The sequence below is a fragment of the Periplaneta americana genome, chromosome 2 (assembly GCF_040183065.1).
Source record: "Periplaneta americana isolate PAMFEO1 chromosome 2, P.americana_PAMFEO1_priV1, whole genome shotgun sequence".
NCBI lineage: Eukaryota > Metazoa > Arthropoda > Insecta > Blattodea > Blattidae > Periplaneta > Periplaneta americana.
The window spans coordinates 61,030,765-61,058,279 of record NC_091118.1 but is presented as its reverse complement, the minus strand read 5'-3'; the positions used below and the strand labels follow the sequence as shown (position 1 = coordinate 61,058,279).

The window sequence follows — 27,515 nt, the reverse complement described above, 5'->3', positions numbered from 1 at the left end:
ATCCCTCTTAGTCCCAAATATTTTCCAAAGCACCTTATTCTCAGACACCCTTAACCCCTGTTCCTCTCTCAGAGGGAGAGTCCAAGTTTCACAATCATACAGAACAACCAGTAACATAACTGTTTTATAAATTCTTTCAGTTTTTTGAGAGCAAACTGGATGACAAAAGCTTCTCAACCAAATAACAGGCATTTCCCATATTTATTCTGAGTTTCATTTCCTCCAGAGTGTCATTTATATTTGTTACTGTTGCTCCATGATATTTTAATTTTTCCACCTCTTCAAAGGATTAATCTCCAATTCGTGTGAACAGTAAAATTAATTTTGTGTATGCATGTACATATGTGTAAACCATTTAGAAAATATAACAAAAAGAATATAAAGACAAACACACTTCAACTGTTCAGTGAACACATTCCCAACCTTGCTTTTCTCAACAGAAAAGAAGCACATTAAGAAACAGCGTTTCTAGGACGATAAGAGTGTAAACATACCTTGTAAGAGAGGTGATTTGACTAGTATGAGAATCTCTGGTAGAATGGCATCAGAGACACGGGCCAGTGCTGCAGGGTGCAGCTGTGCTATCGATGTGAGAAGTGTCAGAGTCAGCTGTGCAATGTGGAGGTCTGCTTCGCTCAACAGTGGTGCCAATTCAATTATAACCTGCAACAAAGTAATCACATGATAGAAACCAAAAGTGAAATTTAACCCTGGACGTACATTACAATAGACTTATAATGTATCCATACATGCATGGACACACACATACATTACAAGCTGCCATCTTGCACTCCAATGTAAAACAGAAACAAACCTCGAAATAATGAAGTTATTATCTTTAGGCTCGGTTTTATAAATACGGTTAATCTAAAGATTAGGTTAACTTACTTACTTACTGGCTTTTAAGGAACCCGGAGGTTCATTGCTGCCCTCACATAAGCCTGCCATTGGTCCCTATTCTGAGCAAGATTAATCCAGTCTCTACCATGATATCCCACCTCCCTCAAATCCATTTTAATTTTATCTTCCCATCTACGTCTCGGCCTACCCAAAGGTAAAGATTATGTTAAACCTAACCATGAGTTTAACTCAACGTGCTATATTACAGAGTCTCGGTTAAGTTAAACAGTCGTGGAATACGATTGGTATTACTGCTAGGAAAGAAAAAAAGACGATTGCAACTGTTTAATTATATTATTGATTTAAAATAGCCAATGCTTGTGGAGAATCTTCATTAAGAAACATCTTTGTTCTTAGATATCAGAGAGAGTATAATAAAAAAACCCTAAAGTTGACCAACATCGCATACTTCAGTATGCTTGTCAGACAACCCCAAATAGTTTAACGCTGGATACTAACGTTATACTCCCAAACACAATGCAACCAAGCTAAACCTTGCATGACTATCCGCGACGTAACTCCATACAGGATCAACTGAGTAATGAAGTAATAATATTAGTGTGCGTATTTTATGTGTTGTCTAGAATATTTATGAACAGATTTCAGTCAAACAATAAAATTATTTTTATGAGTCTAGTAAAATTAGGTAATATTATTAGTGTGTTTATAAAACAGGCCCCATAGTAAATCTTACCAGGAGACTGTCTGCCACACACAGTACAATGCGCAATAGGTTTATAGTAGATTTATGGACACCTGCGAAATCTTCCATCGTTTTCAGTATGCATACTACCAGAGGAAAAACAGTGCAGCACAACTAGTAACTGATGCAGAGATTCAACAGAATGTTTTCAAAAATAAAAAGAAATCATTTATCTTTTCTAATAATCTTTAAATTCAAACCCTAAAACAAATATTTTTGCACTTTCTCATTTTTCTGTTGCATGTTGTATCCGAGTTTCAATTTTTCGAAACAAGGTTAGGACTATAAGCCTAATTCTGAAGGTTAGGACTGTCTGCTTCGAAATCCTCAATCTGTTTTAAAACTTATGTTCATTTATGTATATTTCAGAATGGTGCACTCAGTAATATTGATCACTCACTTATCACTCATATGTTCTTGGAAAACATCTACAATATCCATGTATACTGCAGGAACCGCCATCTTGCACTGTTGAGCCTTGAACTGCAGTTTAAACAGCAGAGAACTCGAGTTAAACTCAATTGGTAGTTAAGGTTTATAAAACAAAGCAGAACAAAAAACTTCAGTTTAAACTGAACATAAGGTTTAAATGGCATTAATAATATCGGCCCTTAGAGATAATTAAACCAGATATCTCTTAAATGATTGATTCTATATATATGCAGACGAATCATTTCTGGAGAGCAAGGCTGATGCAGGAATTACCTGCTCCTCTTTTTCACTTTATAGACCTTTGAGTTATGGTACAACAAGTTTTGATACAGAAATTATTATATCATACCAAATTTCGAAACACAGTCATACTGTTAGATTCTAAATTGGCTATTTTATGAATAGTCTCCAACTTCTATCTTTCTTTTCAAATAACTGAAATAATTCAGATGCTCTTCCAATTAATAACACTCAACAAAAGAATAATTTTCCAATGGATTCTATCTCATTGTGGAATTCTGGGAAATGAAAATGCCAATATAGTAACATGCTCACAAACCTTATTGAGTAGCTCAGTGTTAAGGGCATTGCTGTAGTTGCGAACCAGAGTGTCCAATAAAGTCAAGGTGCTTAGTTTCAATGCACGTTGGTTCTTTCTCAGGAATGAACCCAATATTGGTACTGCTTCACCCTGGAAGCAAAAAGCACAAGTTCAGTCACTTATTCAAAGTTGCTAATGTAACAATGCTCTCTTGCAGCTGCTATTTTGTTTTCACTGTGAAACATGTTATTTTCAAGCACTGTTAAACTCCAGTATCACAGTACTGCAGTGATGTAGATCCTGAAAAGCATAGGTGATGAACAGCAAAACCTGACATACAGTATACTGTAGTTCAAAGGTTTCCAATATCAAAATTTTGACCTCACAGAATCAATGCAAAAATAATATACAGACATTTAAACAAAGGACATTCATGATGAGATTAATATTCGAAAAAATGTATGATTAGGTACCTATTATTTGCAGAGGACTACCAAATCTGAGGATTTATTAACATATTGTAATGGTGATGTAATGTTGGTAAATCGTATTTAGTGTGATGAAAGTGTGTGTAGGAGAACTTGGATTTAGAGGTCAGTTAGGGAGTTAAAGAATTGAAATGGACGATGGAAATTTAATACACTGTCTAGTTGATTAATATAGATACTGGTAGAAATTTATGGCAAAGAAGTAAATCTTAGCAAATGATGTAGGGATTTTCTGAAAAATGATATTAGTGAGGACAGTTACAATTTTTAGATGGTTTATTATAAGTGTTGCTTGAGGTTAAGAAATGGATGATCAAACTAAAATGAACTCGATACTCATGTCAAGATTTAACAAGATTATTATAATGATATATATATATATATATAATGATTATTATAATGATACATAAATGACACTTGGGAGGAAATTAAATGCAGAATAAATATGGGAATGCCTGTTATTATTCGGTTGAGAAGCTTTTTGTCATCTAGTCTGCTGTCAAAAAATCTGAAAGTTAGAAATTATATAACAGTTATATTACTGGTTGTTCTGTATGGTTATGAAACTTGGACTCTCCCTCTGAGAGAGGAACAGAGGTTAAGGGTGTTTGAGAATAAGGTTCTTAGGAAAATATTTGGGGCCAAGAGGGATGAAGATACAGGAGAATGGAGAAAGTTACACAATGCACAACTGCACACATTGTATTCTTCACCTGACATAATTAGGTACATTAAATCCAAATGCCTGAGATGGGCAGGGCATGTAGCATGTACGGGCGAATTCAGAAATGCATATAGTGTGTTAGTTGGGAGACCAGAGGGAAAAAGACCTTTGGGGAGGCCGAAACGTAGATGGGAGGATAATGTTAAAATCGATTTGAGGGAAGTGGGATATGATGATAGAGAGTGGATTAATCTTACACAGGATAGGGACCGATGGTGGGCTTATGTGAAGGCAGCAATGAACCTGCAGGTTCATTAAAAGCCATTTGTAAGTAAGTATTATAATGATGTGTATTAGGAAGAGGAGGATCCCAATGAGTAAAACCGTGTGAAGTGTTAAATACGAAATGTTAGTATAGTGATTTTAAACAGGATAGACAATTCAAATTTAAGAACGATATTTTGAAAGAGTAATAATGATCAATAGCTGTATGAAAAATAATATAGTGTTGCAATGACCTGAAAAGTATAAAATGTAAAAGGCGAAAGTAGTACGATTACGAGGGAATGTAGAAAGACCATAATTTTATATAAATTTATGTTAATAAGAATACAATGCAAGGAAGAACGTGAGTAAAATGTGATCTGGGAGATGAACTAACAAATGGTGGATATTAAAGATCAGTACCGGTAGGTAGAAAATGACTGCTTGGATATGATGAAGAATCGGTAGAATGGAGAAAAATTCTCTTTGGCACCAGCTTTCCAGCTTTACGTGCTGGTGCTTTATCCACTAAGCACACAGGATTCAAGCTCCAATGCCAGATTGAATCCCTTTCACTTTAAGTTCTACCTACTGTGTTCCCCTTTGTTGGCTTACCCTCATGTACCATGTCACTTGTAATGAGTGCACCTCTCTACTTGTGGTTGAACATTGTGTCTGTTACACATACTGTAACACAGTACACGAGGGTAGACCAACAAAAGGGAACGCAGTAGGTAGAACTTAAAATGAGAGGGATTCAATCGGCATCAGAGCTTGAATCCAGTGCAGCTTAGTGAATAAAGTGCCAGCACATAAAGCTGGAAACAAGGTTCGAGTCCCAATGCTGGAGAGAATTTTCCTCCGTTCTACCGATTCTTCATCACAATGAAATGCAGAATTACTGCACTGTAACTCCATATGCAGTAATGGTGCACTTACAGCAATAGATAAGTGTTTGAACAAATATATAGAATATAGAGATAAAAAACCTGTTTAATATTTATAGAGCTATTGTAGAATCGAAAATATTGTGCAATATAGAAATTTGGGGTAATGATTTATCTAGTCAGCTTATTGATAGCATTAGAGCTAAATTTTGTAAGAAATTTCTAGCAATCCTGTGGAACACCTCTAACCTAGCTGCTAGATTCGAAATGGTGGTAGATAGTATTATGGGAATGATACTAGTAAGGAAAATAAAATTCTTAGGTTATATTATGGAGGAGGATAGTGCCATTGAAAAGAAGTGTTCGGAGTTTCCTCGGGACACGAATTTGAAATCCAATTGGCTAGAAGATTTAAAGAACAAGGTGAGTAGATTAGGTCTAAGATGGTTATGGGAGGAAATTAGAGTAATGAATTTAAATGTGATTTGTAAAATCATAAAAGAGAGGTGTAATGAAACTACGAGACAGGAATTATATCAAAATCTCAACGAATTACGAGCATTAAGTAACTATAAGGCCTTTAAAACGTCATGGGAACAAGAAGAATATGTCAGAATAAATAATAGGAAAGTGAGGATGGGCTTAGCTTGGTGGAGACTAGGAATATGGAAACTGAAAAACAGGAGGGGTACCATAGAGAAGGACATTTGCTCCCTTTGCGGCATGGGAGAAGACGTGTTCCATATGTTATTAGAATGTCAGTAACCAAAAATACAAGGAAAAAGAGGATAAATAATATATTTTTGAATATGAATAGATATGTAGCATATAAGAAAATATGTAATATAACTTATATAAGGGAGTTAAATAAATTGGGCAATTTTTTTATGATAGTGAAGATGAAATGGGAAGAGAAAGTTAAAAGTAATGCTGTATTAAATTGATTTTGTAGTGTGTATGTGTGTTTTTTGTTTTGTTTTTGCATGTTTTTTTTTTTTAGTTGTGAAACTTGGCATAGGTGATTAATATTGTAAAGTAAGGCACATCTGGGGTAATATAGAATTGTAACAGGTCCGTCATACAGATATAGATAAACAGTGGCGTAGCGTCAATGTAAGCTAAAAAGCTTAGCTTCCCCAGTTAATAATAATTTCATAATAAACCTGCAGTTTATGAAGAAAATTATTTATTAATTTTAATAGAATTTATTTTTACGCATTAAATATTGTGATGCGGCAGCTCAGAATGATTTGTGATGCAGCAGTAAACAAGAAGCCTGCACTCACCAGCTTCCAAGCAGACCGGTTTCTTCTGTGTAATCCACCCCATAGATTTTCCATCCCTTCCTAAGCTACCCTAGTCGCAAGGCTCGCAAAGAAGCTAGCTTTAACATTTAAAATAAGTAGTTTCCGCGTTTTCCCTTTTCGTCAGTTGTGTTCAGTTGAAGTGTTAGTGTGCATTGTGGCTGATATAATAAATAATGAGCGAAATAACAGTTCCTGATACTAATTTACTTGAATTTTTTTAGGACAATTGTATTATCAAAACTGACTTACGAACAAAAGTGTGATTTAAAAAACAAATGACCGACTCCCTTGCTGTGAATGAAGGACACAACCAAAAGACAGACGCATACTTACGTAATGATAGGTACTAATATTGTGATTTCTCTAAGTATGACAGGGAGTGAGCTAATGTTATACGTACAGTATATGTGTCTATTTGTTAGAGATAGCCTATGTGTAAACCGTGAAATCATATTTTACTACGTATCATTTGAGATCATGCCTTATTGGTGTTACTTACGATGTTCCAACCAATCTTCGACTGCTGACTTGAAATTGACTACTATTTATTTTAAGACTGTATTTTTGTAATACGTTTTCTCATATTGCATGAAAGACAACTTGAATTAGCTTCCCCTACTCAAAATTTCATGCTACGCCACTGTAGATAAATAAATATATCATATATGAACTCCATATGTACTTCGGTACATCATAGTAATATGACTGTTTGGAGTTAAGTTAATAGCTGGATTAGTGGATTTATTAGTTAAACAGACTGACAGGATTTCATATTAATTGTAGAAAAATGTAATAGAAAGTTATGGTGTAATCTGTATACAGAAATGTGGTGGTACACCAAAACTAGTATAAATGTTGATGACAATGAATGAATGAATGAATGGATGGATGGATGGATGGATGGATGGATGGATGGATGGATGGATGAATAAATAAATAAATAAATAAATGAATGAATAAATAAATAAATCTGAGGATTTCCTAGAGAGAACAGTGCACAACTTACAGCAATGAGCTTCAAAATTTGATACGAAATTGTCTACAATCAAAACCAAAATGATGAACATGCGTAGTATGTGCCAGCATGTAAGAAGGGAATGAATAAAGAACAAATGCCAAACCTTTACTAAGACTATGAATAACCTTACTGTCCTTTTATCTAAATATTTATTTATAATGTAACGTGATACATACAAGAATTGGTCGCAGATCAATTCTCAATGGTGATCCTGCCACTTTTGTGAGTGCCTTTACTGTTGTAAGCCTTGTGATCTCGTTACGTAGGCGATCCAGGAAGATTGGCAGACATGTGTGAAGTTCACCCTGGAAATAAATACATTGTTACTGACTGCACTTGCTTCCTAAACAAAAATAAAGTTACACTTGATCAGATCCTTCTGTCCATTTCAATTGCAATCAATTTAATGGATGAAACTGGGAATGAGTTGCAAATAACAGAATAATACAGTAAAAAGTAAAATATAGAGTATAATAGACAAAAACAGTTACGTTATATTATGTGCCTAGAGACACTTCCTGACTACAGAAATCTAAAAATACTTCCTAACTACACATTTACAGGGAAAAGGACACATGGATGCCTCCCCAAAAGTTAGAAAATAAAAAATAAATAAACAATACAGAAATAAATGAAGTACATAATAAATAAATAAAAGAATAAAATTGCATTTACGATTGTACAATTTATAATTATAATTTTATACCTAAAGATTTGATAAATTTGTTATATAAACATTTTTTTTGTGTTAATTGAAACTGTGGTGGTAATTTATCTTAATTAGATTTATATAACAATTTTCCAAATCTTTAGTAATAAAAGTGTGTAATAAAGAAATAATTTTACAGTTTAAAATAAAATTCTTCAAAATTTGTGACTTTTATATATGACTTTTTAATTTACGGGTTTAAGATGAGTATTTATTCAGAAGAAAAAAAATCCGTTAACTGGAGAAGACCAGCAGGCCTAACCCATGATGAGGATGTTTATTATTTTATAAATATCTGAAAAACTGTTCTGAATTTTTAAAAAATAAATACAACCTTCTTCTATACCTATAGTTAATGTTTATCTAAGAACAATCGATGTCTCGAACATGTGCAATTGTGTAAGTATATTCATTTTTTTAAAAAGGGGAGATATCAAAATTTTTTAAAAGTGAAGTATCGTTATTACTATTATTATTATTATTCTTATTATCAATATTATTACTGTCTCATATTTTTATACTTCGTATGTTTAATTTATTTTGACCTACTGTTCACAATTTATTATACATTTTACTTTCTTTCAATATGTTATATATTACTACTGATTTCTACTGACTTCTTGTTTACATTATATTATGATTATCTACTTCAATTTTGTATGTAAAATTGTAGAGTACTTTACTTCGTAAATCTGTCGTGTTTTTTGTATCACAGTTTTACTCCTGGTTGAGTGTTAGAGAAGGCTGTATGACCTTAACTCTGCCAGGTTAAATAAACCATTATTATTATTATTATTATTATTATTATTATTAAAGAAAATACTGTTACATCGACTTTAATCCAGCATGATGCAAGATAATCAGTGGAAGTATATTAGTTGTACTCAACAGGTTAATGTTCAATAAATAATTAATTAAATAAATAAAGAAAATGGAAATAAAAGAAAGAAAATGTAAATACAACGAAAAAAAAAGGGAAGAAAAATAAAAAGGAAGAAATAAGAATTAAAGGAAGAGAAAAAATGAAAAAAAAAAAAAAAAAGAGGACAGAAATAATGGTTCATTAGAAGAAATACAAATAAAGGAAGAAAATAAAGATTCAAAAAGAAATTATACAAAAGGAGAAAATAAGGAAGAAAGGAAAGAAAAAGATATAGTGAAATAAATAAGTAGAAAAACCGAAAATAAAAAGGCAGATTAGAAGATCAATAAATACGAAACAAAAAATTTAAACAAGGAAAGAAGAAAAATAAATGAAAAGATATAAATAAATAAGGAAGGAAAATATGATAAGACTGCAAGTAACAAATGAGTCAAAAAGGGAGAGAGGAAGGACAGGGAAAGCAGACGGAGAACGGGGATGGAAGGATAAAAGGGGGGGGGGGAGAGAGAGAGAATACCTCTGCGTATACCGTATCCACCTGTAAATAATCTCCCAAGTTGCAAATGATCTGTCCCATGCAGGATATGGCCCGTTCTTTCACCTCCTGATCAATATCTGCAGCTTTCAGCCGAATTAACGTGCAATTGTACAGCTCAGCAGTGAAGGGAGTGAAGTCAAAATTGCTTGGAGTATCTGTGAATAGACATTAAGTCAGATAACAATACTCTCCACATACATTTTAAGTTCAAAAAAACCTCTACAAAAATAATTCTGATTTCAATTTTGATTACAAAATTACACTGGAATTACGTTTCTAATCTTTGAAGTACATATTAGAATCGTTGCAAATGTTTACTGTTCAACTCATTTAATCCTGCATATGTGTTTTAAATCTGTTACACTATCTGTAAAATCTTGAAAATTATTTACTTCTGCCAATGACACATATCACTCTAAAACAACCATGTGTTATATTCAGGCACATTCATTCATAGTGTTCTGCCCAAGGGCAAGTCTTTCACTGCAAACCCAGCTTTCTCCAGTCATTCCTATTTCCTGCTTTGTCTTCGCATATGATCCATATTCAGGTACATCAGCTTTTTAAATATTTTAACACTGAAGTTTTCTTATATGTTATATATTAAAAATGTTATAGTAATGAATCATAATAATTATTAAGAAAAGAACATGTGTAATGCATAAAAATGTTTTACAATACCAGAATCATAAGAAATATATTTGTGATATTTGGGCGAATTATAGTTTGTAACTGCAGTAAAGTTTGCTCACCCCAAAATTGTGCTGAAATAATGCCCTGGGACAAGATCGCATGGTAACCATGAAAGGAACTGTTTAGTCCAAGCTCTTGCTCATCCATCTATTGTATGTCATTTTCAATAAATTGTCATGTAAAATCTTTTCCATGTTACAGATTATTTTATTATTTTAAGACAACTCTCAAACTCAAATTTAAAGCATATGGGCTATACCATCTCAAATCGACCGAAATATAGAGAAAATTGACCTTGCAATTTTTAAAGACAATGAAACTTTTTCTGTCCGTAGACAACTATGATATAATGCTTTGTGCAGAGTTTTGAGGCATCAGAACTTAATAGTGTTTAAATTAATAATATTTAAATTTATCGTATTTTCATAAAATTAGCAAGTTTAAACTGTTGTGGCTCCGAAACCCTTTCACCCAATGATCAAAATCATGGTTTATTTTGATGCTAAGAAGTTAAAGTTTATATTGACATGTAAACAGTTTTTCTTACTTTTTATGGAAATGGAGAAATTTAGATTTTTCTTCATTAAGACACCTTTGGCAACGAAAAAATATTTTTAAAATATATGGTTAGATTCCGCATTGAAAGTACAAATAAACACATATTTTTTACTGGTGGTACGTTGGTAAGAAAGTATTGAAAATATCCAAAAAAGAAAATAAATAGTACACGCGTGAACTAATCAGCTGACTGTGAGACGGGAGGTAGTTGAGACAAGCAAGGCCAGGAGACAAACGCGTGATGTGTTGTCTAGCAGTCATGGCTGGGCTAGCTTTATCACAAGTTTTCATAAAAATACAGGAGTAAAATAACGCCCAATGCCACTTATCTTAAGCTCTCGGCCAGTGCTTGCAGTCTTGGTGCGGTACTGTGCCATTCAAGTCTAGGCATGTGAAAATAATTTATTTAATACCCTCGAAACTTATTGCCAAGCCACTAAGCAAACAATGCCTAATTCCTCTTAATAATGCAAAGTTGTTTCTCAATATTTTTTTACATTTTTACAAATGACCAAAAAACCTAAAAGCAAGTAAAATCAGATTATCTGTCTCTCTGTGTACAATAAAAAATAAGGGCTACTTCTTAACATAACCTACCAAATGTCAGCTTCAAAATAAGCTCTCGTTCAGTGTTTTGCAGTAAATGGTTCCAGAGTTCTGAGCGCTGAAAGAGGCTTGTTTTTATAAAATACGCTAAATTTGTCACTCAATAATACGAAAACCGTTTGACTTTCGATAGTATATTTTTGAAAATGCACTCCCCTCAGCACCTTGTATAAGTAGGGAAAAAACTAGAGTATAAAAAAATGCGAGGTTTTTTACTAATCGATTTCATATGGAATAGCCCATATGGAGGGTCAACCATAGCCCTGGCAATTAGGTAACAGCTCCTCACACAAGAGAATACAGACTGTTATACAACAGATTCCCTGATTCAAAGATGATTTGATGATAATGAAGTAATGGGTTGAATGAGAGTAATAGGAGAAACTGAAATACCTGCAAAAAAACCTCCCCCAAACCTCATTTTTTGTAACAGTCTATGGGAAATGGGACGAAATTGATTTATGGGTGCCATCTTACAGCAGAGAAAATACTGAACAAAATTATTTTTAGTCGGTTTAAATATTCAAAATGGTGTAGAAGTTATGACTTTTTTTATATTTTAAGTTCCGAAAATTTTCATTTTGGGGGGAGGGGAAAAAACAAAACAAAACAAACAAATTTAAAGTTTAACAACTCTTAAAGTCTAGTGTACAATCCCACATGATATTTCGTGTTGAATCCAGATCTGATATCAAATTGTAATAAGCTAATTCTCATATGAAATATGTTTTTGTCTCTCCTGCAAAATGAGGCCTGGAAAGTTAAGGTACCTTTTCCCATGGGCTGTTACACTTATATTCTCAACTCTCATATGATATGACAAAGATCAAAACAGTCAACAGCTATAGCTGCGTCTGTACACGCTGAAGAACCCAGGTTATTAACAACTCACCCAGAGGTCTTATGACTTTGACAAGTTGCTGCAGCACAAGCAGAGCCTCTGCAGTGATTTTATAGAAGCTATCTCCAACTGCAGTAATGACAGGTGGTACCAGAACTGCCATGTGACCATGAAACACTTCTGGTGGATGTGACGTCAGCAAACAGTGCACAAAGGCCAAGGTATCTATCTTCATGTTGCTGCTTGAGTTCTTGTCACTGAAATTTCAAGTAAAGATTATCACTTATTATAAATGTATGTTTGTAGGCAAAACAATAACTGTTTTGGAGTATAAAACATTCTTCTATAGAAAAACGTATACAGGAAAATTCGAACCATTATAGCATGAGCGAGAAAGGGCCACATTATGACTGAAAACTAATGCCTCTGCTTTAAAGTCAGTGATGCCTAGACATGGAATTTTATTGTCTGCAAGATCCAAGTGACATGTTACCAATGTTACCCTCTAGTCCAGGGACATATGGGTTTTTTTTTTTTTTGTCTATGTTTTCACGCGTGAATAGTGTAAAGAGTAAACACGGTATGTGGAATGTGCGATCCACGAAAACCACTCACATCATATCGTCAGACTTTTCTCTTTTGGATGAATGACTTTTTTCTTGGCCTAGCCAAACGTGCCGTTGTTTTGGTATTGCCCGTTATTTGGGTACCGGATATGAGGGACTTCACTGTACTCAAAAAAATAGCTTTTCAATGATATTTGCCATAGAGTTTACTTCTCAGTGGTTTTAAATCCTGTCACATTGGGCAACTTTTCTATTGCGCTATATATTTTAAGTTTCATAAAGATACAGGACATGAAATGCAAACTGAGTGAAAAAATCACAGCTTCAGCATGGAACTAAGATATCTTAAAACTGTTTTTGCCATTGGATTTGTCAAAAAATTTTCCATTTCAAATGTCGAAGTTTTATCCAATATGGCGGAAGTGTTACAAAATTATATGTGTAATTGATTGAGTCATTGGATTGGTGTTATCATGAAATATGGAAACATCTATATTTAACTAATACACAATATCACTCATATAATAAGATGGTTCTAGACTTTTGAGTCACACTGTATTTCTACTGAACTATGCATAAATACTGACCCTAGTGAGTACTGGATGCCAGGTATGAGAGCAGGAATGTGGTTGGTGAGTGCGCCGGGCAGCACAATTACAAGTTCCTTGAGCAGAGTGAAGCAGTCCTGGCGAGTCTTGATGCTCTTCTCCTTCATCTGGTTGTGCACAGCCTTCACGATGGCTGGGACCTGTGTCTGCAACATGCACACAGGGCCTTCCTCCTGGTCCATGCAGTCTGGGTCCAGGCTCACACCTACAGATGGTCTCGTCTGCCTCAGTAGTGCCATGTATGCGTGGAAGATGTCGGACTTCACATTCTCTTCTCTTTCTATTAAGCGCAAAGTGAACAGAAAGCTATGACATTGTGAAAAATCGAAATATCATATCTATTTGTTAACATTCATTTCCAATCAACTATGAAATCAGCAATTAATATGTAGGTAGAGTCCCTGGAAGTGGTTTTATTTTCAAGGAAAATTTGTTTTAAAATTTAAAGATTTTGATGTTATTACCAATTTGCTGGCATTATTTTTAAATTATGTGTGTGTGTGTATCTAATGCTCTGGATTTAACAATGAAGCCAACATCCTTCTTGCTTCCCAATATTTTGATGGAAGGTCCACAAATGTCCTAAGAGTTACACAATTAGCCAGGTGCTCCATCTCCATGTCCTCTTCTCTGGTGCACAGTAAGCATTTAGGTGAATTCAGTATTCCATTACGATGGAGGTGTTTACTGAGGCAATAATGACCAGTAATCAATCTAAACATGGCCACGCCAGATTTTCGAGGTAGATCAGGAATTAGTTTTGGATCTTTAAATGATTCTTTCCATTTTGAATTTTGATGTTTTGCCTGTTCGCTGTTAATTATTCTTTTTATGACTCGCTTTATTGATTCATATGGGAACTTGAAATTTGTTTTTAAGTTGATTTTAGTTCCCTTCTTTGCTAACATATCTGCTTTCTCGTTACCGTTCAATCCACAGTGGGCCAAGATCCGTTGGAAGACCATTTTTTATTTAGCATTTGAATTTGTTTTACTATGCAATGAATTTCTTTTACTTTTTCCATTTTAGGGGATGTAGTTGAGCTGATGGACTGGATTTTTAAATTATATAGTAGGCTATACATATATGCAAGTTCTATAATTCTGGCCCCGGAACAATTTTTCTCTTGAAATCATTCAAGCCTGCCTCACAGGGAGCTCCTACCTGAAAGACAGATTTGCATAATATATTCGTTACTGTAGGTACATTAACAGAAAGCCACAATTTAAGTCACACGGAATTGTGTGCACTCAAAGTTGGGTTTCTGGCGTCTTGTCAGTCCATTTGAGTTGTGTGGATGTAAAGGGAAGAATTGTGTCGGTGTCGTGTATAGTTCCTGGGGTAACTCAGTGGGTAGAGTATTCGTGCGCTAAGGGAAGGGTCCCAGAATCGATACCCAGCCCCAGAACAATTTTTCCCTTGAAACTATTCAAGCCTGCTTCACAGGGAGCTCCTACCTGAAAGACAGTGTTACCTTTAAACCTCGCAATCAGTGCTGGTGATACAGTTCTGTAGAATTCACACAGCAGTTCATGCCTGGTTGCTATGACAGCTTCCAGACATTTTGCTGCAGATCTTCGTACTTTCCAGCTCATGTCGTCATCATCTGAGTATTCATCATTATCATCATCATCCGCTTCCTCTTCAGTCTCCATGATGACACCATCCTCGCCTTCATAACCCTCGTCGTCATAGTTGTAGTTTGGATCGTATGTAATGTAAGACAGGCACAGCTCTGTTATCTGTAGCAAGATAGCACAAGGAAGACATGTTTATAATATCTGTAAGGTAATGGTAACTCAACAAAGCCTTACTTTCACAGACAATAACTCAGCAAAATCATACACTGACAGAGGACATTCTATGTTGCAATAAGTTACAATCTATTATATATTTATTGTGATATAATAAACAATTTTATGCTGTAAGAAGCTGCATTTCTTATGTCTGCTGAAAGGCTGAATGCTGGCCAGTGAAGGTAACTCACCCTCCCTCAATGATAGGGATCTGACAATTTCGCATTTGCAAAATCCGTGAATTTTTTAATTGTGGGATAGAAAGTATTTTCCTTCATATGTAAGGTGATTTAGCATGATTTTCTAGCAGAATTGAATGTGTGAAAAAATGCAAATTTCCTATCAAATTGTGAAATCACGAAAAAGATTTCTATTTAATAGCGATTTATCAGTAAAATGCTATTTTTCAAGCAAAAAGCGCAATATATACGTATAAAAATTAAAGGCACTATAAACGTATTTTCCTTTTCTCATGAAATTTCGGTCAGTGTATGGGACCGGAGCCCACCCAGCATCGTGATGCACTTAGGGAGCTACGATAGGTTGTGAATACCAGCTGTAACGGCTGGGGGGAACATCGTGCTAACCACACGATACCTCCATTCTGGTTGGATGATCGCCCACCTCTGCTTCGGCATGTGGGCGTGAAGCCAGCAGCTGACTGGTCGGTCTAGGCCCTTCATGGGCTGTAGCGCCACGGATTATATAAACGTATTTTCCAATTATCCAGCAAAATCAGTTATCCGGCACTGGCTTTGTCCCACAATTGCCAAATACAAGGAATTCTACTATAATATTATTCCCCATTAATAGGAAAACAAACTAATAAAAAATAGTTTTACTTACAGTTTGAATATGAGGTGTGATTTCCTTTGGGCAGCGATGTACAAATGCCTCAAATGCCTGCAGACAGTATTCCCTGAGCTCATCATCCTCCTCGCGGCTATACTGCACAATAAGAGGCATCACTCTTTCGATGTGTTCCCCAAAGCGGTGGCCAGCCTGCCGACTAAACAAAAATTGGATGTAATATTAGAGATTGAAACAGATAGAGCAATGAGTATTTGTTACAACACACAGTGGTTCATTTTCCCGAATTCCTGGCCAAAACCCCAAAACTGAAACATAGAGGAGAGGATTGTTTGTTGTCTTAAGTTGAAGAGGAAGGACAGGGCATGTAGACATCGTATATCTTATCTTCCATCTCCAGTCCTGTGCTTGTAAATACATGGCTGAAAATGCGTCTCTCTTGGACAATGCAGTTGCTGAGTTTGCGTGGTGAAAGAAAGGTCGTTTTTGAAGTGTTATAAATAAGTGGTATAAGTGTGAAAATAAAAGCTGAAGCATGGATTCGATTCCTGGAGGTGTATAGAATATTTGAACATAGTTTTAATTTATTACTTAATTAATAACGGCATTTAGATATTAAATAATATAGTCATGTTGATTGTGGTTGAAAATGTGAAAGCGGCAGATTCACAGAGGTTAAAAGTTATCGGTCCTGCGAGGTCCTGTCAAGTTACTCATTACAAATCATACCTATGTGGATGCTTTTCATGTACCAATAAAGAAAGTCTGCCCCCAACTGCCACTGGGCCCACTAGCTCGAATTTAGTTTTGAAGTGCGCACTGCGTCTTTGCGCTGTAATACAAGGAAGGATCAGAAAGTAACACACAACAATTATTTAACGGAATACTATTTTGGTTAGGACGTTCAAATTTGGGAGGTAGTTAGTTTGAATCTTGCACTACATACAGCAATGATTCGATTGGATGTCACCCTGGCTAAATAAGCTGTAACTGAGTAAAAATTACGCGTTTTCTACCATCATTCACTTGTGAAGGACAGCGAGGTGTAGTCCATTTTTTTGCGAAAAACAAAAAAAATCGAGTGAAATCCACAGGGAAATATTCGAGGTGTATGGCGTTTGATTGTCTGGACCATAGCAACATCTCCAGGTGGTGCAAGTTCTTCGAAGAAGTCCGCCGACGAAGCACGTTCCGGCCGACCAGTGACTGCTGCAACACCACCCAATGTCAGAGGCATCATTAAGGCGGCAATCACCCACACTACAGCCCAGATCTTGCACCGTCTGACTTTCACCTCTTCGGACCAATGAAGAAATTGCTAGGAGGACAACGCTTCGGTTCGGATGAAGAAGTGAAATCAGTCGAGCGCAGGTAGCTATAGGCCTATGCCCAAAAAACAGTTTTATGAACGAGGTGTACTGAAATGTGTCACGATAGGAGATATATGTCGAGAGACTTGGTTCCAATGTCGAAGAATAGGTGAAACCTCTAGCTTTCTTGTGCATTATTTCGTTTTGCTTAGCTATGAAATATGTTGCCACAAAAAATTGTTGTGTCATATATTAATCCCTCATCAATTTATTAAAATTTGAATTATTTCTGTAATTCCTTTCAGGATATGAAAGTCATCACATAAACCTCACTAGGCGTGAATTGTTTACTATACTACAGGAACGTTCATCATCTAATTTTGAAGAAAAGTATGATTATTTAAGAGAACGCATTAGAATCATAACCGATTCCCCTGCAACATCATCTGCTGAACTAAAGAATGTGTTAAAACATTTAATATATAATTTTAGAACCAGATGGCAATGGTCAAATAGGACAGTTGAAAGATTCCTACCACAGAATACCAAATGGCTTGAAAATCTGCGTTACTGAAACACAATAGAGAGTCGAACGTCCATAGAATTTAGTAAAGTGGTGAACGTTATAAAAGACGAAAAGCACAGGGATTAAGACAAAACATAGGTCCTTCAGAAGTCGCATATGCCACTCAAATGAGTCTTCGTGAAGCAGGAGAGATTGTTACTACTGCTGCTGCAATAAAAGACGTAAAATTTTCAACATCAATAAGTACGTCAACATGCAGAAAAGCGTATAAATTAAGTTCAGAGCGTTGTCCATTCTAGTTGAAGTTAAATTAACAAAATTCCATTATAACCTGATTAGGTCCGAGACTAAAAATCCATAGCCTACATTTTCCAGCAATACAGAACGGTGCTAGAAGCACAAAAGACATGCTATTCCGACACCAATGCCATTCAAATAACAGAAAAGTCTGGTGAAACTGATCTGCAGGCATTGTTGGACCATACTTCATAAAGAATATTGAAAGTCCCAAGAAAGAAACTGAAGCATTTGTCTGCAGATGTAATGTCACTTCTGTCAGCTCCAGATGCATCTACACATTTAGGTGTGTCCACTCAGGCCTCTGATAAAGATGACTCCCTTATCTCCGGAGACTAGGATGCTAGCGAATGAAATAATTACTGTACTATACACACATTATATATAGATTTACGTATATAGATAAAATAGACTATAACTTTGAATACCCTAAGAAGCAATGAAATGATCATCCACGCAAAAAAAGCATATACTATAGCTATTTATGTGAATTTACTCGATATTTAATTCTTAATTATGTTACTTTTACGATTTGTTTCAACTTTGTTATGTTCAAATTAATTCAAACATCTCTAGAGGTTTTGGCCAAGAAATTGGGAAAATGGACCACTGTGCAACAGGAGAAAGTGCCTCTGCCATGAGGATTGAATTAAAGGAGAACAAAATGAAGTGCAATGATTACAGAAGTGCTTTCCATAATTTCTCCTACTCAATTTCATCCTCACCTTCTCGGGGTGCAACCTGTTTTTAACAAACAAGGCTCTGGGGACCAACTCACAGCAGTATAAAATTGTTCTATTATAAATGGATAAAATACTATTCCAGCATGCTGGCCTGCCATGGCATGCATAATCATCCTCTAAGAGGTGAACAAGGTATATTGTCGGTGGAGTTGTCTATAATCCTCCCAGCTAGGTCATATGGACCAGTTGACCAACGATCGGTGTGGTCCTCCAAACAGTTGGGGTTGCATGTAGGTGATATAACTGTCATAATATAAAAATATGGTGCCTATGTTAAAACAGATAGTTTTCTGCTACATCACTCTCCAATATCTGCTGACCATTTTAGTAAGAAGGCAAGTAAAATCTTACAAAACTGTATGTCAACTTTATTATTTTTAACAGTTAAAAGTTTAATTAACTCAAAATACCAAGATATAACACACACCATTTTCACGAAATTTCAAATAATAAAAGATGGGGGTGTCTCAATGTACAACAAAATGTAATTCCTGAGTATTCGAGGAAAAGTGCAGTTGCGTCCTTTCGTTACCCGCACAGCATGACAGTTCAACAAAACATTTGAACAAAATTGGAAATTTTTTCTTCACCACTTTGTCCATTGAGAAGTCTTCAGAAAGAAATGGATCAGGAACATCTTCAGCAAAGTTCAGCCCTCATCTCTAAACCCACTGTATGTAGGCTGACCAGACATCCCCAATTTCCAGGGACAGTCCCCGGTTCTGAATTGCTGTCCCAGGGAGCAAATGTCCTCATTTTGTCCCCAAAAGCTTTGATTTTGTTTCAATAAAATTTCACACAAATATTTAAGGATCGTGATGAAACTGCTGTGATTCATGCACATTTCTGAATGCTTCTCAGTACCAGACAGAAGAACCAGCGAGCACAGTGCACTCTTTGAGAAGAATATAGCATTTTTATTTTTGGTCATCTTAGCATTTGCATTGCATGGAAGCATTAGAACTGCCGCAGCATCCATTTTTCAGTAGTTCAAAAATGAGAAATTTGTAACAAACCAACAGGTGAAAAGTAGTATGATATTTTTCAACATTTCAAGAAAATATTCATTCCGTCTGAAAATCTTCTCAAAATAGTGTCATTAGTCATGTGTCTTCCGGTCAGTAATTCATCAGTTGAAAGACTTTTCTCCACAGTGAACTCAATCTGGGCTGATAAAAAGTCAGAAAAAAAAAGTTGAAACAATTAAAGCTTTGTTAGGTCTACAAGTGAAAAAAAAAAAACTTTCATTCCTCATTTGAAGAACTTAGTGTGAAGCTCTATAGGAATGAACATATCCTTAAAAAAGATACATTCTTCAGACAAGTACTTGTGAAATGTGTGTGTTAGAATTCAGCGTGTACAATAGGCCTATCATGTGGAAGACTTCCATGCATGCATCAGTACTGAAGTTGAATTCTTAGTAACTATAATTATCTATATATAGGAGTTACGTGTGTTTATGCATTTAATTCAAACCTTTAAGATACTCTACAAATTTAGTGTGCAAAGTTCTATCATTGTATCTATTGTTACACGTATTTTCTGCAACATTTCAATGGAGAGAGACTAGGTAAGTGTTTGTGGTTTTTCTTGAAATTGCCGATATCCCCTGCTGGACCATAAAAAATCTGGTTAGCCTAACTGCATGTGAGAAATACTGCAGAATAAGGGGGTTAATGGCTTTAATGCCAAGAACTTAGCATTACTTAACAACAACAAACGAAGTGCATGGTTTAACAAAAAATGAAAGGAAAAGGAATATTGGTAATTTCATCCATGTACACGGCTGAGGCAACAGACTTAGCAGTTACAGTCGTGTCTATGACAAACTGTCACTACCTACAAAGACTATTAAAAACATGTAAGCAACACAACGCACCTTGAATTGTGTCAGAAGTAAACTACTGTCTCATACCTTGCGTTCATTGCTTTTCTTCAGCATCAAATTCTGTATTATTTATTTCCGGTATAAAAACATTTACTCTTAGCAAAAGGCTGGTAGTTTACATTCTTAGTACAATAAGGGCTTTACAATTTACTACAAATTGTGTGTTTAAAACTTTCTATGTTCTTTACCTACTTAATATGTACTTGGAAAAATCACAGCATGCTCCATGCAAGATTCTCTATCTTAATAAATGGCATGTTACTCAAAGAGATAGCTGCATATCTGCACATTAATGAAAGGAAAACATACGGAGCAAGGACAGAAGCTCTAGACCAAGATTTTACAACTGAGTGGTTGAGTATTTCACAAGCGTTGATGAAAAATGAAAGATATATCAATGAATTTACTCACTCTCACAAGGAAAGTTCACCAAGTGATAATGGATTTTCACAACGATTTTTCCCTCATACATTACATTTGAAATAAGAAACCTCCCTATAAATTTCTACATTTGGAGAAAGCCCAGTTTTCAAGATATGATTTTTTCAAATTCTTCAATCCGAAGCTAAAACAGCTAATGCAAACAGTGCTATGTGCTAGACATATCAGGCAATAAATCTCATCTAAATGCTTACAATACTATCAGAATCTTCTTAAATAATATAAATTATGAAAATGACATATCAGATATAGGCTATAATATTCATGAAATTGGCTACAGAATATTCTATGAAGAAATGACAAGGAAATGTAAGCATACTTGAAATTACTCACTGTACTAATCACAGTAGTGAAAATCATTGTAAAAATGCTCAGAACACAGCGGAACTTTGCACCATGAACATTTCAGAAAAATAAGTTTCTCATAGTCAGCTTTAGACCAGTTCTGTAGATCAAAGTGAAAACAGAATTTTACAGGAGCGACGAATTTATCGAGTTTGTTGCCAAGGTACCCGGCTTTATGCCAGCCATAAGTTATTTAAACATATTCATATATCTAGAAGATGAAAACTGATTATATGTTAGGGATTGCAATTTTATTACATTCTCTCTCTTATGCAATATAATATTCATGCCACGTAACAAAACACTATCAGAGAATTTCCAGACGAAATTTCTTAAGGCCTAAAACTATAAACGTCAAGAGGCTGAACAATCGGAGTTGTGTGTTTTGGAATTATTTAACACTTCCACCGTTTTACCTTATGGAGTTATTCTTTCTATATCCTGCCTATCTCGGTAACTGGTCGATGAGTCTACAAAAAGAATGCTATGATCAATGACAGATGGAAAGTATACTTCTTCAAACCACTTGAAGAGGTGAGTTTTCATAAGCTTCCCCAATTTTGAGGTAATGCATAAACATTTTGGGCCTTAAACATTTTCTTTTTCATAATGGCAATGGTGATGTTAAACTTATATGAGCAGGGCCGGATATTTATGGAGATTGTGAAAATCACGATATATCAGATATACAATAGATTTTTACTAATCTTCATGAATTAAGTGATTCTGATTAATAATATGTAGATAAAACATTCGCGACAAATCGCGAAATAGAGTTCTAATAACGAAATATGAACACATTCGCGAATTATTACTATTGCGTTGTTTTATAACGAATTTCATATTCTGAGTTTTTTTTCCGATTTTTTTTCACTTGAATTTGTTATATATCCAAGTAGGCTACATTACATGGTATTCCAAGTGTTCTGATTACATTAGTGAACTCAAAACACGGAGAATTCAACATTTTACTAATAATTTGAAAGTGTTAATTTGAGGGCTGCAATTTTTTTTTCTCTCGTTTTTAATGAATGTATGTTAAATACAATCTCAATCAAACAAATATTGTCTATTGGCCATACCGAACCTTTACCAGAATCCAACGAACCTTTAATGTTAATTATTTAGAAAGTAATATTCATACTGAGTTAATAATCCAATTCCAAAATAACTGTATTTTCCAAAATTTTCATTAATCTCCGCCAAGAGTACAAATCAATCTCCAACAATCTCTGCCAACACCAATATTAAAAAACACAAATGATAAAATTAATCTCCATAAATACCTGCCCCTGTATATGAGTATCAAGCGATTATTTTGAAAAATCATATCTCTCCATATATAGGGAATTATAGGGAGATTTCTTATTTCAAATGGAATGTATGAGAGAAAAATCGTTGCGAAAATCCAGTATCACTTGGTGAGCCTCCCTTGTCAATGCTTCATCAAAACAAAATTATAATCACTGAGTGTCATGTAACAAGGACAGCCGAAAGTTTGCAGAAAGACCGTGATTTAGTGATCTAATAAAAACGTCTAATGTTCGTACTCACCAGATAGCTGCAATACACTGGATGTATGTTCTAGTTGTGGAGGTAGAGGTGTTGCGGGACAGTCCATCCAGAAGGAAATCTATCAGCTTAGCATACAGAGGGTGATTGCAAGACATAACCAGGTGACTAAGAGCAACAATTGTCCTGAAAACAATAGTTATAAAAAATTCAGAATAAGTTATTAAAATGTAACAGCTGTAACAGTAACAGAGCAAAGAAATGAAGACAGAATACCAGCCTATTACCTATCCTCACCACAGTTATTAATGGGATACAAATTGAGATTTTAGGAGAAAATTATATAGCAGACACAAAAACAATGATCTGTGCAGATTACATAATCATTTTGAGAGAGAACGAAAGAGAATTAGGACCAAGATTAGAAAAATGGAATAAAATGGCTGAATATGGATTAAAGATAGATCAGAATAAAACAGTAGTAATGAAGATATCAAGAAACTCACAGCCAATAATTAAAATTAAATTAAATGGGAAATATGTAGAAGAAGTAAAAAATTTTAATTATTTAGGAAGTGAAGTAAATAAAGACACAATGGAATAGAAAAATATATATTAGTTCTGAATATTGCCATTTAATAAAATGTTCGTTTTGGATTAAAGATTTATACTTGTAAACTGCAAGAAAAATTTTATCATATTTCAAATTGTTCTGACATATATTTCGGAAACATGAACAATGACAAAGAAAGAGCAAAGGAGAATTCAGGCAACAGAAATTAGATTTCTTCGCAGAATAGTAAATAAAACAAGAAGAGATAGAATAATGAATGAAGAAATAAGAAATATTTTGGAAATTAAAAAAATTGCAAGATAAATTGAAAGGTAAAAGAATTAGATGGTCTGGACATGTTATGAGGATAGATGATGATACAGACATTGGATTTATATGCACTAAAAATATTTAAAATATGCATACATTTATGCTGCCAAAATCTTTAAAATATGCTCTATCATTTTGAAAATATGCACTAAATATGCACTAAAATTTTAATTTCAATGCAGTTTGGTACTTACAATATACATTCTTCCTTAGACATCATTCTGGTCGTGGTAATTTGATTTGCAATACACAATGATTATTCTCTTCAAGTGCTCAAGGGTGGGTTTGTGACGTTTATCACGTAACACAAGTTTGTATGCTGAGAAAGACCTTTCCACGTCTACATATGTTATTGAGCAAAATTTGAAAGCACTTACTACCTATGGGGAAATTTCTTCTGAAAGCACAACATTTTCACCTTAAAGATATTTACCCACAGAACACAAAACTTTGTCAGGATTTCTTAAAAAAAAAAAAAAATAAATAAATAAATAAAAAATTAAAAAAAAAATGCACAATTTACCACTTAATTTTTCTGCTTACTTTAAAGGAACACACTGAAATTTACTCTAAACCTCCTTAAGGACTGATAAAGATTCATGTAAAGACAAACCACATTTTTCGAGTTTTTTTTGTGGCTTCAGTTTATAACTTTGAAATGTACCTTGATTACAGTCAAGTCCCTTTGCAAATATTCGCTATTAAAATATTCTGTGAATATTGAATTGACAAAGCTTCAGTTGCATTTAGTGCATCAACGAATTCTTTAACTGCACTGAAATTACCTGACTAGAGGGAGCAGCTTCAATCCACTCACCCCAGCGGGTAACTATTGACTCTGGGAGGTCTCGAAATTTTTCTTTGTAAGCATTAACTCTGGATGGGGCTTGTAAACACTCCAGCTTTCAATTGTAAATAGAAATGTTATTCCCCAGTAACAACACGTGATTTTGTCAGTAGCACTTGAAGAGGCTCCTTACAGGTGCTTACATAGTAAGGACTTTATTATCTTATCACTAGGGCTAAAAAAGGGAGCAGTTAAAGCTAGTGATGGTACCAAGTATAGCTGCGGCAGATCGAATGGGGTGAATTTCCCCTACAACTTGATGTAAGCAGCAGTACAGACTGTACACTGCTTATGTCAAGTTGCAGGGGAAATTCACCTCATTCCACCTGTCGCAGCTATACTCGGTACCATCACTAGCTTTAACTGCTCCCTTTTCATAGCCTTACTTATCACTAATGTCTTTATTAATTTTAAAATTATAAATTAAAAAATACATGTATTATATGCTCGATGCATGGAAAAATGATGAAATATGCAATTATATGCACTATAAAACTTCACATATAAAAACTGAATAACATGAAACATATTGCAAAAGTTAATTCCATATCACAAGTAAAAACAAACTAAACACGGAACATATTGCAAAAGTTAATTCCATATCACAAGTAAAAACAAACTAAATATTCACTTGCATATAAATCCGATGTCTAGTAATACTCGACATATTTATTGGCATATTTTAATTCTAAAGTTGTGCATGTACGAGTACAACCTCCTGCTGCTTTATGAGTATTAAACTAATGAAACCGCAGCTTGCTCAACCAACAGTTGCAGAGTTACATCTTTCATCTGAAGCAATACTGTCAACAGATGTTAAAATCAGCCTGAACTCATTTTAATGGAACTGGTCTACTACAGTCTTTCTATGATTACTACACCAATTTGCTATAAACAGACATTTGGTGCATACCTCTTCCTAACTGCTTGACGTGGAGATGACAACTGCGGCAGCAGGGCTGCCAATATGGTGGTATGGAAGCTGATAAGCAGACCCCCAAACCTGGATAACAAGTCTGCCAGAATGTCCAAGGCCTCCAACTGTACTGACACATCTTCTTGCTGCAAACCAAACGGATATCATTCTAAATGGAGTAGAAATAAGGTTATCCTTACTACTAATACACGAGAATTTGTATTTCATCATCAATTTAATTTCAGAAAGTGATATTAATTTTCATTTAACTTTGCTATATGCTTTGAAACTTTTTTTTAACGTAAGCACGTCTTTACTAGAGGTATGAAAGGGGAAAAATTCCATATTTTATAAATAACAGGAAGCAGGAAAGGAATGAACAAAGGAGAAATCGGAGGGGAAACAATTAAAAGATATGTGATCGGGTCCTAGGAAGGTAATTTGAGGCTAAGACTAAGTGCCTATGTGAGCCCCAAGCCTGTTGGCCACTTGTCTCACTCCAATTTTCGCAGTTCCGTTTGTAGTAACAGTGAGAATTTTGACAGAGAACGAAGAATCTCAACAAACGTTCCCAGTGTATCTGTCGCCAACCAGCAGCAGGTCTCCCCGCTGCTACCACCACTGTTTGCATCACTGCATTATGCCAGATTAAAATTTACATACTATGTGTATATTAATAAATAACAACATTCGGTATTCAGCCTCTTGACAGTAGCTGCTGGTAGTGTTGCCTATCTTGTGCGACATTTAATTCAAACCACTTAATTCACAGAACTAGTTTCATTAAGTCTGTTCATCTTTTTTCATATGTATGTTTTCTAATGTATACTCATTTACACACTGAATATGTAACCATTGTAAAACAAAACACAACGTAATTAACAGCACTGATTCTTAGCTGGATCACTGCATGTCTTTTTTGCCAGCAAAGACAAATTACAGACTAATACAGCTAATTTCACATGGTGACCTTTATCTCCCATTCCCCTATTCTTACTCTCTTGGCACATACACAAAAAGAGCTCATGTCTGAAGGATAACATAAACACCAGTCAGGAGTGATAAGATACACTAAACATTAAGGGATTCACCAGGCATGCAAATAAGGGAGATAAACTCGTAAGAAACAGTCGAACAGGCAGGCATATTCAGTGTTTAGTCATAAAACAGGTATGTCCAATTTTGAAAAAACAATAAGCTGATTTGGGAAGATGGGTGGGTAACTATTCAATATATCATTAAAATTTCATTAGCAGTGTGGAAACTGTACATATATTCAAGTGTCCATAACTGTCTCAACTATCATAAAACCTGTTTAAAGATGAGTCCTAGAAGAATTTACAGATGAGAACAAAGAAATAACGCTTAGAATATATAGTAGTCTGAAGAATCGTATTCAGTTTGAAGAAAATTAATTTCTGTAAACCACTGTGATGTGTAATGAAACGTGAATACGTAATTCCAAGCCAGAATTTAAGAGGTAAGCATGAAGTGGGAGCACCACCTTCTAAGAAAAAAATTCAAATCTTAACCATGAGTAGACATGTTTTGGGATGTTAAAGAAATAATTTACTGTAACTTTTGGGAAGAACATATACTGTGAATAGCAACTTAAGATGCAACCCTGATCATGGCAGGCGAGCGGGTGATAGGCTGGTCTCAATAGCGGGAAAACCCAGCGGTGTTGTGCGGCGGCAGGTAGGCGGGCAGGCAGAGTATGTTAAAACATAAAGTGTATGTGAACAATCCTCATACATTAGAGTAACTTCAAGAAATTATTCAGGCCGTGATCTCCAGCATTTCAAGGCAGGAATTGGATTGCGTATTTCAGCATCTTCTTCGCCAGTGTGAGCGTTGTATTGAAGCTGGTAGAGGTCATTTTGAACATCTTATGACTTAAGGTAAGAAAATAAACACTATTCAATTGATTTTACAGAAGACTAACACTAAACACAAGTAGAAAGAATGCATGCCAGGCCTCTTAGCATTTCAATT

At 34.9% G+C, this 27,515-nt stretch overlaps 1 protein-coding gene across 1 annotated transcript in view; it reads right to left on the bottom strand.

The window, feature by feature from the left end:
• The window catches only part of Cand1 (Cullin-associated and neddylation-dissociated 1), a 67,266-nt gene that overhangs the window by 20,340 nt on the left and 19,411 nt on the right, over nucleotides 1-27,515 (bottom strand). The window contains exons 4-13 of the mRNA XM_069817756.1: nucleotides 25,518-25,666; nucleotides 22,917-23,060; nucleotides 15,849-16,011; nucleotides 14,681-14,948; nucleotides 13,186-13,486; nucleotides 12,084-12,289; nucleotides 9,335-9,489; nucleotides 7,381-7,509; nucleotides 2,595-2,726; nucleotides 495-663 (exon numbers count right to left, since the gene is read on the bottom strand). Of these exons, the coding sequence (XP_069673857.1) occupies nucleotides 495-663; nucleotides 2,595-2,726; nucleotides 7,381-7,509; nucleotides 9,335-9,489; nucleotides 12,084-12,289; nucleotides 13,186-13,486; nucleotides 14,681-14,948; nucleotides 15,849-16,011; nucleotides 22,917-23,060; nucleotides 25,518-25,666 (1,816 nt within the window). The remainder of the gene's footprint in view (nucleotides 1-494; nucleotides 664-2,594; nucleotides 2,727-7,380; nucleotides 7,510-9,334; nucleotides 9,490-12,083; nucleotides 12,290-13,185; nucleotides 13,487-14,680; nucleotides 14,949-15,848; nucleotides 16,012-22,916; nucleotides 23,061-25,517; nucleotides 25,667-27,515) is intronic.